General features: G+C 45.9%; 1 protein-coding gene across 2 annotated transcripts in view; it reads right to left on the bottom strand.

Moving 5' to 3' along the window:
- The window catches only part of LOC137645606 (cobalamin trafficking protein CblD), a 79,463-nt gene that overhangs the window by 44,952 nt on the left and 22,465 nt on the right, over positions 1-12,046 (bottom strand). For both annotated transcript variants that reach the window (XM_068378404.1, XM_068378403.1), the window contains exon 2: positions 9,039-9,145. In XM_068378404.1, the coding sequence (XP_068234505.1) occupies positions 9,039-9,050 (12 nt within the window). In that variant the 5' untranslated portion in view covers positions 9,051-9,145. The remainder of the gene's footprint in view (positions 1-9,038; positions 9,146-12,046) is intronic.

Raw genomic sequence — 12,046 nt, forward strand, 5'->3', positions numbered from 1 at the left:
ATACTCCAGATGTTGAGGCAGAAGAAGAGAAGGCTCCTGGCAAAATACCATGAACCCACACTCATGGTAAGCCTCCGGAAGCTTGTCCCGGCGCTGAAGCAAGTCGAACCCGAGCCTACCAGAGTTGACCAGCCCTCCAAAAAGTGAAGGAGGCGGAAGCCTGCACCTGAGCAGCCATGAGGAAAGCAGGGAGAGTTCTCTGGGGAAAAAAACCTGCGATGCCACGGCGGGATCGCCACACTGCATCATAAGCAGGAATACTTGCAGTCTAGGCTGAATTCCACGAGCTCCCTGGAAGATGGATGGAATGGAAACTGAAAGTACCCGTCGGTACCCGTCCTTCCGATCCAGGGTTTAAGGAGTCCTGTCGCCTCGTTACCAGTCTGATCGATTCTGCTGTTCTACGCTGGCCGAAGTTTGTTCGACAAACTTGATCAGGGCTGAGAGGTCGACTACGGAACTCCCGTCTCAGACCCTTCCTTACAAGAAAGGATCGACTGAAGAAGCCGGGGGTGAAGCCGTCGATGATCCTATGGAGGACCTTTGCCTAAGGTATGGATCATTCTGCCTAACCGGGCAACTCTTGCCGACGCTATGGCATAGAGGTTCAGAGACACTGAATTCGCTGACAGAGACGGCAGGCGCGATATCCTTGGCTGATCACAGAGATCGTGCGGGAATGGGCATCGGGAAGCTGTCATCTGGATGAGTAACCTTAAGCATCCTCCCAGCGTGAAACCTGCAATCCTAGAGTTCGTGAACTCTGCCGCTCCCTCTAGGACTATGCCCCCCCCCCCCCCCGGGGGAGCCTCCCGTGCCATCTGTTCCTGACAGGAGGAACTGCAATTGGACACCTTGTCTCAGTTGTCGTAGCCGATAACTTAGGCCGACGTGGCTGAAAGAAAAAGGCGCTGGAGCCCTGCAGAGTCTGGAAGAAAGCGCCTTGGAGGAGTGAAAACGGAAGTCGACTTCCTCCGCACAGCCGCTGTCTAAGTCCCTGTCCTTGGGCACAAACAAACTCTTCTCAAGGATGGCCCTAGCTCTGGCACTCTTCAGAGCCCGAGACCAGGGCAGAGCCGCACTGGACTTCGGGGCTTTCCGAACGTCAGACACTTCATCCAAGATCGTGTCTTTGCCTTCACGGGGGGCGATGACTGGATCCATAAGCCCGTTAAGTTGCCTTATCAGGCTTAGGACCTGCTAGAAGGTATGCTCGGATTCCTGCTGTTCTCCTCCCCGCGGGCTGGCAGCTATGTCTCCTGCCCCAGGGATCTCTTCCTGGGGTAAAACGTGGACATTCCCCCGGGTAGTCGTGGGTTCCTGGCGAATCCTTGAGGAGGATTTCGGGACGGTCCTGGCGTCCTTGGATTCCCTCCTGGGAGGGATACAGGATCCCAACAAAGAGATTCGAGGGGCCCCTTCCTCACGAGATGATTCTCCTCCATGAAGCGAAGTCTCCCCCCTTGGTGCCGAAGGGAAGACTACGGCCCCACTGGACTCACCTGAGGACGGAAAGGCCCCGTCCACGGGAGAAGGAGAAAGCCCTCGAGCAGGAGAAGGGGCCTTCGCGACCGACCTCTTGGGAACCAACTTCGCCCTGGGGGAAGTCACCACGAAGTCCACTCCTCTCTTTCTCTTCAGCGTAGGAGAGACAGCCGTTGGTTTGTCACCCTGGTCGGCAAGTGCTGGTTTCATAACCCTCACTAACGCCCGCGCCAGAGGACCAAACCAAGTCTGTTGCTCCAAGGACACAGAGTCCGAAATCCTCACTAAAGGGAAAGGGATCGGGCGATCCTTTGGAGTGGACCCCACAGTACCTGCCTGAAAAGAAGGTGGGGAAGAATGATGTACTAACCTCTCCTCAGTAGTATCCTTGTCCTGCACTACCAACCTGTGTTGGGTGGAGGCGATCCCGAGCGTTGTCTAGGAACACGCGTTCCTGCTGCGGAATTCGCCGCGAACGATGGTCGCGCGGGCGCGCAGGCGAGTGGGCGCGAGGGTGGGCAGGTGAATGAGCGCGTGTCCGAGGCGGCGAACGCAAGCGTTGGCGAGGAAACGCGCTGCCACGTGGTTGAGGAAGACCGCTGGCGATGTGGATCAACAGGAGATCGGTGGTGAGCTGGTGAGCGCTGACGCGCAGGTAGGCGATGGCGCGTTGTGGCATGGCGACGCGTTGGCGAGCGTAAGCGAGCAGCATGCGCCGGTGAGCGATCGCACGATGGCGAGCTAGTAGCCGGCGAACCATGTCCCTTTAGAACCTCCGGCTGACGAAACGTTGGAGAACGTTGGCGCGCAGGCTGTAACACACACGGGCGGTCCGGAGATCGCCGAGAAACAGGTGATCGCTGACGCGTAGAACGCTGGTGAATAGGCAATACCAAAATCGCCTGAGCGCGCTGACGAGCAGGTGAACGCTGGCGCGTAGGCGATCGTTGACGCGTGGGAGAACGCTGGCGAATAGGCGATACTAAAATCGCCTGTGGGCGCTGGAAAGCAGGTGAATGCTGGCGAGCAGGTGATCGCTGGCGCGTAGGTGACTGCTGGCGAGCAGGAGGTCGACGCGTGAGATCCTGTGAAGGAATAGGTGGCGCGGCGCGTTCACGAGCAGGAACAGGAAGATCGCAGGCGCGTTGGCGAACATGTGCTTTTGACACACACGCTGAACGATGTCGCGAAGCCACAGGGTCAGAAGACTGATGGCGAGCAGGGAGCTCAGCAGGAACTGTAGGATGGTCAGAGACCGCAGGGCGATGATCCTCAAATGAGCGCTGACACTCAGAAGAGAGCTGATGAGCAGGAGAGCGCTGGCGAGGAGGGCGAAGACGAGCAGGAGAGTCCTGACGAGCAGGAGAGCGCCGACGAGCAAGAGAGCGCTGACGAACAGGAGAGCGCTGACGAACAGGAGAGCGCTGACGAACAGGAGAGCGCTAGCGATCAGGAAGCGCTGATAAGCAGTAAAGCGCCTGTGCGCTAACACTGAGCAGGAGCAGGCCGGAAGACCGTGCCTGTCCGCCGGGAGACTGATGTCCGTCGGAAGACCGTTGTCCGTCGGGAAGACTGTTGTCTGTCGGGAACACCGTTGTCCGTCGGGAAGACCGTTGCCCGTCAGACTGCTATCCATCTGCAACAGGGCGGATGAAGGAGTTGTAGGCTGCAAACGTAGATTCAAAAAGGCGCCTCTTAGCCCCCTTATAGGGAGATGAGAGGCCCTTACGACGAGGCGGACGGTGAGCCTTACGGCGAAGGAGGCCAACAGCAACAGCAGCAGAAGAATCCTCCGAAGAGGAGTCTCTATGAGTGTACTCTCTCGCGAACGAAAGAGAAACACTTCGTAGAAGAGACTGGTCAGCCAGTGACCTAAAAGGAGCAATCCTCCGAAGATGGGCTCCTGCAGTTGCCCAGCCCCTTGAGCGAAACTGCTGGTGTGACCGCTCAGCACCAGGAGCATAGTCGCACGAAAAAAAGGCAAGAGAAGAACCCCCCAAAAGGGGAAAAACTCAAGCCTGGACAGGAAAAACTTCCCTCGGAAGGAAAATTTCCCACCCAAGGAGGCAAGCCTCCTGAGTTCTAAAATGAACTGGAGAGCTGTCAATCGTCACGGGAGTACTTCCAGTAGAAGGAGACACGCCCGACGAAAATCCAAAAGGGAGGCAGCAACAGCCGAATCCCCAGGCCTCCACAAGACAGCTCACACCGTAGCCATATTACAGAAACGAACTAGATCGGTATCTGTAAAAAAACAAAAACAAAAAAAAACATTAGTACACATTCATTCCCCCGGGAAGGCTCCGAAGAGGAATCCCGAGGGAAAGGAAACAAGAATTACACAACAGGCACGTGCCCTCACAACCACCTACACTCACGGAAGGAGAGCTGTAACCAAAATAGAATTATAACAATTATAATTATGAAACTATGTAATTATGTAATTTAAAAAAGAATGAATACTAAAGAAAGAACGAAAACCCCGAAAGGAATCGTTCTACAAGCTGACAATAAACAACTACAATTAGATTCATAAACTAATTGAGACAAAACGTACGGCGTAGCAACCCCCCCACACGGGAAGGAAGCTACAAGGGCGTAGTAACACGTAGTAAAAGGGTGAACGACCTCAAGAGAGAGAGAGAAAGACCGAAGTCAAACTCGATCGCAACCCATAAAATTACGCCGAGGTGGCCTAACTGCCGGGGACTCCACGGAGACTATCGTACACTACACACACAACTCTGAAAATATATATACAAACATGAAAACATGTTTACATATATATTGAGTAAAAGAAAAGTAAGCGATTAAGTAAAGACAAAACAAACAATGGCTGCCAAGCGAGGACCAAGACAGAGACGTCTGTCCCAGTCCGAGCCAAAAGTGAAAGTGAGCATTCACCTGTGTGTGAGGGGAGGAGGGGTAGCTAGCTACCACTCCGCTACCCCCCCGCTAACTAGCGCGGGGGTAATACACCCTCGTTAAATTCTAATGGCTCGCCATTTCAGCTGCGCTAAAAGGTAAACCCAATGTAAATAGCGTGGTTTGTATTTCGGTTACGGAACAATATACTTTTATTATTCAATCTCAATGCAGATTACATCATGTATTGCACTTAGCTGGCTATTCTCTCAGATCCAATTTACTACCTGAAGAGGAAAAATGTACCTCTAGGGGTACATGTACCTCAGGTTGGGAAACCCTGATCTAGCGTCAGATAATCAATGGGATGGTATAAAATCCACCGTTCTCTGCTCGTTAGGGAGGATACAGTACTGTACTTCTTTAAATCTGAAGAATGGAGCTCAGAGGTGTTGCTTACAAGCATCAAGACAGATGCAGTACGTCATGCTTTTGACCTCTTCATTCCTAAGAGAAGGGGTAGAAAAACTAAGAGCCAGTTATTCAATCTTTCAATCCAGACATACATCTCTATGTTACCATAGACCAAATGCTTCCTGTCCAATGTGGAAGCTGGGCTGGTTACATAACTACCTGAGGAGCCACCACAGCACCACGCACAAAGGTGTCAAGGGATTTGTGAGAATATTCTCAAAGGTAAAAGGCTGTGAAGGTGGTCTGGCATTTTAAAAAAACAGCCTTTAATACCTGGCCAACTAAAATGTTCCTTTTGAAGGCTAAGGTGGGGCCTATACTCTACATATCTCGTACCTCGACCCTCTAATCAGTCAAGGCATACACTATGCGGATCACCTGACCAAGCCAGAAAGACATGTAATGGTGTTCCTTGACACCTCTTTCTTGGTCCTATCAGTGTTAAGGAAGAGTCATCAATACTCAGGCCTGAGGTGTCGGATAGCACCGCCGAGACCTCATGGGACACAAAATCATCTCCTCTTGATCATCATCCGGCACTTCATGTAGAGGGGTTGGATAAGGTCTTGAACTGGAGATCATGCAGACGGGCTCTGGGTCTTGGCTAAAAAGCCAGGCCTAAAACTAAAGGAGACCTCCTTCCACCCTTCAGTGTGGGTAACTAAGCAAGAGAGACTGTGTAACTCGCCTACTCTCTTCGTTGATGCTTAGGCTAACAAAAACAGTCAGGTCAAATCTCTGGCTGACAACCTTCACAAAGGCTCAAATAGAGTACAGTACATGGCAAAGCCTTGAGAACGATGGTCACGTCCCATTTTGGGGGCCGCAGGTCCCAGAGTGGGTAAGACTTCTGAGAGCTCCTCATGAGCATAGATAACGCCCACAAGGAGGAAAGGTCAATACCCTTCAAACGAAAGACCATACACAAGACAGAGGATTTCATTATAATTATAAAAGATACTGGATCCAATTGAGATATTGATAAGAAAAGGAAATAGATTCTGTAATGCTCTGAGTTAAGATAATTTCACTGGAAAATGCTAGTCTAAGGATTTTAAGGCAGAACAGGTAAGGGCAGGGGATTACCTAACATCCAGCTATTCATGCACTGTTTGATCACAAATCTCTACTTTGCTACGCCTATCAACCAGTTTGGCTTGATATGAACTTTCCCGATTTACCTTGCAGAACAGTATTCTTTTCTCTTACATTTTGATTCCCTATCACAAACTCTATTAGAAACTAACTTGACATATTGCACCATAAGCTTCTGTAGAAAACCTTCACATTCAAAAGACCTACACTTTACATCACATGGTTGGTAGCTCTGACAAGAGAAAACAAGGGAATGGAGATAAACATCCTCTAAAAAAGGCCTATTCACTACCATTCAGAGCACAGACTTATTCAAAACAGAGGAAGACCCCTTTAAATCCCTGCCCTATCTACTAACCATACCTTAACTAGTTAAAACAAAATTTTGTGCTACCAGAGGATCGGATAATGTTGTCCATACACAGCAACTTTGGGTTATAGGGTGGGGGATTATCCACGCTAATATTTTAACTTCTGGCACATCATCAAGGGTATTGTTGGACAAATACTATCTTATGGGGATAGGTAATATAAGGGAGAGAGTGAATTCTTTTACTCCTTCCATTTTGAGAAGTTGGAAAGCTCTGGAGGATAAACGGGTTGAACACAAGGTAAGATTCTCCATATGGAAGCCAAGCGACTTTGTCTTGGCATTCTCTCATTAAGAGGGATGAGGCAAAAAATAACACTATGAACTGGGATAAACTACTTACCATTTATTTATCTCAACCTTTAAATAATTAAAAATCAATGAGAATGATCTAACATTTGGGAGACACTTCCTGAAGTCAGCAATAGCATAAGTAGGATTATCTCCCAAAACAGAGACAGTTGGGACAGGAGGAGGAAAAGGAAATCTGGCACCAACAGATTTTGGTTCATCAGACACAACTCAAAGCTGTTTTCGTAAAAAACAGGACACCAGCCACCCGTTGAGAGATACTACAGCTGGAAAGTTATTGGATTCTTTAACTGGCCAAACATCACTACATTGGATTCCTCTCTCTGGTTATGTCTAATATGTTCTTTGCCTACACAAACACCAAATAGTTTGGTCTATTCTTTTACACATTCTCCTCTGTCCTCATACACCTGACAACACTGAGATTACCAAACAATTCGTCTTCGCTCAAGGGGTTAACTACTGTGATGTAATTGTTCAGTGGCTACTTTCTTCTTGGTAAGGGTAGAAGGACTCTTTTAGCTATGATAAGCAGCTCTTCTAGGAGAAGGACACTCCAAAATCAAACCATTGTTTTCTGGTCTTTGGTAGTGCCATTGCCTCTGTACCATGGCCTTCCACTGTATTGGGTTAGAGTTCTCTTGCTTGAGGGTACACTCAGGTACACTAATCTATCTTCCTCTTTTTTTTTTCTTTCTTTTTTTTTTATAGTTCATATATGGAAGTTCTAATCTAATGTTGTTACTGTTCTTAAAATATTTAATGTTGATTGTTCAGTACTTCTCTTGTAGTTTATTTATTTCATTGTTTCCTTTCCTCAGTAGACTATTTTTCCCAGTAGGAGCCCTTGGGCTTATAGCATCCTGCTTTTCCAACTAGGGTTGCAGCTTAGCTTGTAATGATGATGATAATAAAAATAATAATAATAATAATTGCATTTATAAGACTGTGTCTTTAACATCTCTGTTCCTATATCACACGAGAGGCAACATCTGCACCCCCAATAATGATCACTAATGATCGTACCTAGCGTCTGGCGGATAAAATTAGGTTCCACAGGCTATGCCGTGGAATGTGGGTCACAGAGAATATTGTACCAAATATATATATAAATTGAAAATTAAATTTTACCTAGAAGAATAAGAGGACATACCTTAAAAATATCAAGACAAAACTTAAGAGCCCCAATTAACCAGAAGGTATCCTATAACAGCTATAATTCACTCAAATTACTTTTTAGTGTTAAAACCAAATGCGGATGTCCATTACTGAGAAAAAGCAAAAAGTAATGTAAACCACTCCTATGCTTATACTGGTCCCAGTTACTATACAGAATATTCATAAAATCCACTCTAAGACTCTCGTCTTCATGTGGCTTGTTATCAAACAGTGCATTCACAGCATATGGCAAATGAATAATGTTAAGAATCATTGAAATAATTTCATCACCAATGACACAGGAGACTGCTTCCTAAAGTGGATTTACAGATTTGGTTATCTCTATAGCCAGACACTAGGACCTGTGAAGGTGGCCAAGTGCATCTATGGTAAAAACACGAGTTACATTAAGAGGTCAAAATTACAAGAGATTGGACAGCAAGAAGAAAGAAAGGAAGCAAAATCAGAGATAAACTAGAGGGGATATTAACTAAGGGTGGCAAGGGGTTGACATGTGCTGTAAAGACCCTCAAGTAATGGCTACAGCGCACCATCTACCTGTAATTGTGTTCCTTCCCAAACCTTTCCCATTGGGAGCGGGACCCAGATGCCCACTCATAGTAGGGTATGCAGGGATGCACACCTTTCCTCTACAAAAAGAAATGTACAGTACAAATGGGGTCTACAGAGACCGAAGATAAACTAACCACCCAAATGCTTTTCAAAACAAACCAATCATTATGCACAATTATAAGAATAACCTAAAAGAAAGCTAGTCTGCTTTGCATTTTATTGAAATAACTTTTTACTTTGAAATTAGAAAGTTTTCTTTTTCTTATTGAAATAACTTTTTACTTTGAAATTAGAAAGTTTTCTCTTTCTTTTTACAGTTTCTCCTATTATTGTGTGAATGAAAAGTCAGTACCAAAGCAATGGAATAAGTTTCAATGGTGAAAAGTCGGGGAATAGCGCACCGGTATCACATCCATACACACTGATTGATGAAGAAAAGGTGGCTAGATGATGCATGGTATGACAATCCCCTCACCATCCTAATAACCATCAACTATCTTATTACCAATCTTCAACATCCATAACCAGTCCATTTTCAGAAGATACTGTACTCCTAAAACTTGTAATCTTGTATATACTCTATAAGTACATTTACATTGTGCTGATTTTGGGCTTGTATAACACACTACTTTCCTTCACTATACGACTGGAAGTTAAAACCAGCACACAATCAATCTAAAAAAATGCCTTAAAAGTGTAAACTTACCCTTGCTGCCATAATGACAAGTGAGGAACTTGTCTTACGAGAAAACTTGCAACTTTTATTAGTTGAGAAAGAGACTCAATAAGGTAGGGTCTTTATACCAACTCAACCTGAAAATTAAGCCAATAATTAGAATTCAAATTTTACCCTACTGAATACCAACATTTACTCAAAAGCAGAAAATTTAAAACATTTCCAGCAAGATTCTTTCACCCATTTTCAGTTCATTCAAATACAGTAAAATGATATTTACATAATAAAAAAAAATTTTGAACATACTTACCCGGTAGTTATAAATATAGCTTTACGTCCCTGACGTCACGGCAGAAATTTCAAAACTTGCGGAAATCTCCGATTGGGTAGCCAGGTGTACCACCAGTGCGACCTCTAGCGAGGTACCTGGAGCCATTCCAGTGATTCCTCAGATCTTCCATGCCCATAGGTCTCTAGAGGGGAGGGGAGGGGGAATTAAATTATATATAACTACCGGATAAGTATGCTCAAAAATTTATTTTATGAAAATATAATTTTTAAACATCTGACTTACCCAGTAGTTATATATATAGCTGATAGACACCTTTGGTGGAGGGTCAGAGACAGCCAACATTGTTAGAATTTACTTAAGAGTTGATAAAAAAGCTTAAGGGTTCGTACCTGATAAGGAAGCCGACTTCAATGAATTCTTTCATTATGTCCGCTTTCCTTACGAGATCCAGTGATCCACTCATGGGGCTGAAGACCTCTAGGAGCTGTCAAACCGGTCTAAAAACCTCTATGTGACAGAACCTCCTCCAATACCCTTGTTCCGGGTGCTCTCAAGGAACAAACTGACCACCTGACTAAAATCAATGATTGTGGAAGATTGTCGTTCAATCTCCACGAACAACCATAAAAATACAAGAGTTCCAAGAGAAGAAAAGGGTATTAAGTTACGGGAATGTAGTGGAAGAACCTTCCCCCACTACTGCACTCGTTACTAAGAATGGTCCCAGAGTGTAGCAGTCCTCATAAAGACTCTGGACACGTTTCAAATAGTGTGAGGTGAACACAGATTTACTCCTCCAGAAGGTTGTGTTCATAATGCTTTGTAAAGAACTATTCTGCTTGAAGACTACGGAAGTTGCCACAGCTCTAACTTCATGTGTCTTGACCTTCAAAAGCTTGAGGTCTGCCTCACTATAATGAGAATGAGCCTCTCTTATTAAGAGCAAGATGAAGAAGGATAGCTCATTCTTCGACATATGTAACGAAGGCTTCTTGACCGAGCACCAGAGCTTCTGACTTGTCTCGTAACTCTTTCGTTCTTTCCAGGTAGAACTTCAGGGTTCTTACTGGGCACAGGACCTTCTCCAATTCCTCACGAACCACATCCGAAAGATTTGGAATCTCAAAAAGCCATGAGCCAGGGTTCAGAAGGGCGTTCGTTCTAGCAAGAAAACCTAGCTGCATAGAGCAGATAGCTTTGTTATCTCTAAAGCCTATGTTCTTGTTAAAGGCATGAATCTCACAGACCCCTTTAACTGTCGCCAGACTGACCAAAAGGAGTGTCTTCATAGTGAGGTCCTTAAACGAGGCTGAGTGCAAGGGCTCAAACCTGTCACTCATTAGGAACTTCAGGACTATATCCAGATTTCAAGCTGGTGATTCCTGGTGCCATTCCTTAGATGTCTCAAGGAATTGAGAAGATCCTGTAGGCCTTTATTATTAGAAAGGTCCAAGTTCCTATGCCTGAAGAAGGCCGCTAGCATGCTCCTGTATCCCTTGATGGAAAAGATGAAAACCTACGTTTCCTTCTAAGGTATAACAGGAAGTCAGCAATCTGAGTCACAGAGGTACTGGAAGAGAAAACAAAGGTGACTCTGCACCATTCTCTAAAAAACCTTGCAATCGCTCTAGCTGCCTCCTTCAAAAAACCTCTAGCTCTTGTGAGTTTTTCGATAGTCTGAAGGCAGTTAGAAGAAGAGCTTGGAGGTTTTGATGGTATCTTTCCAAGTGGGGTTGTTTGAGTAGATCTACTCTTAATGGAAGGCTTCTCGGGGTGTCCACCATCCATTCTAGTACCTCTGTGAACCACTCTCTTGAGGGCTAAGTGTCAATCTGGTTCCCTCGTGTGACACGAATTTTTTGCGTCACTTTATGTACAATCTTGAACGGAGGGAATGCATACACATCCAGGTGAGACCAATCTAAAAAGAAAAGCATCTATGTGGACTGCTTTGAGATCTGGCACTGGGGAGCAGTATGTCTCCAACCTCTTCGTCTTCAAGGTTGCGAACAGGTCTACACAAGGACGACCCCAAATCCGTCACAGGTTTTAGCCGACCTCTTGATGAAGCGTCCATTCTGTGGACAGAACTTGACCTCTCCTACTGAGACACACTGTCATCACGTTCTTTTCCCCTTGAATAAAACCTTGTTACAAGGGTTACATTCTTCTCTTTTGTCCAGTAAAGAACTCTCGCAGTCTCGTAAAAAGACCTTGAGTGGGTTCCGCCTTGTTTAGCTATGTAGGCCAACGCCGTAGTGTTGTCGGCGTTGACCTGCACCACTCTGTTCAGTACTGACCTTTCGAAGCTTTTGAGGGCCAACAGCTCCTTCTGGTTTATGCCTCAGTTCCAAGGAAAGACCTCCTAGAAGTTTGACTGGATCGATCCACCACTGAAGGCAACTTCTACGGATTCCATAATGGGGATGCATTTTTACTCTATTTCCTTTCCCTTGTTCCAATGGTGTTTGAGGTGGAACTAAAGAGGGCGAAGATTCAGTCTTCTCAGGGAGACAAACTGCTCCAACGAGGAGAGGGTTCCCGCAGACTCATCCACTCTCTCACAGAACACTTCCGTTTATCTAGAAAGTAAAGAAGCTTTAACAGGGCTTGCTCCGTCCTTCAGGCGACGGAAAAGCCCGAAAAAAAACTTGATTCTGAATCTCCATCCCCAAATAAATGATCTCTTGGGATGATGTCAGTTGAGACTTGTCTCTGTTTATCAGAAGACCCAGTTCTTCTGATA

The sequence above is a fragment of the Palaemon carinicauda genome, chromosome 8, assembly GCF_036898095.1.
Source record: "Palaemon carinicauda isolate YSFRI2023 chromosome 8, ASM3689809v2, whole genome shotgun sequence".
In the NCBI taxonomy this organism is placed as follows: domain Eukaryota; kingdom Metazoa; phylum Arthropoda; class Malacostraca; order Decapoda; family Palaemonidae; genus Palaemon; species Palaemon carinicauda.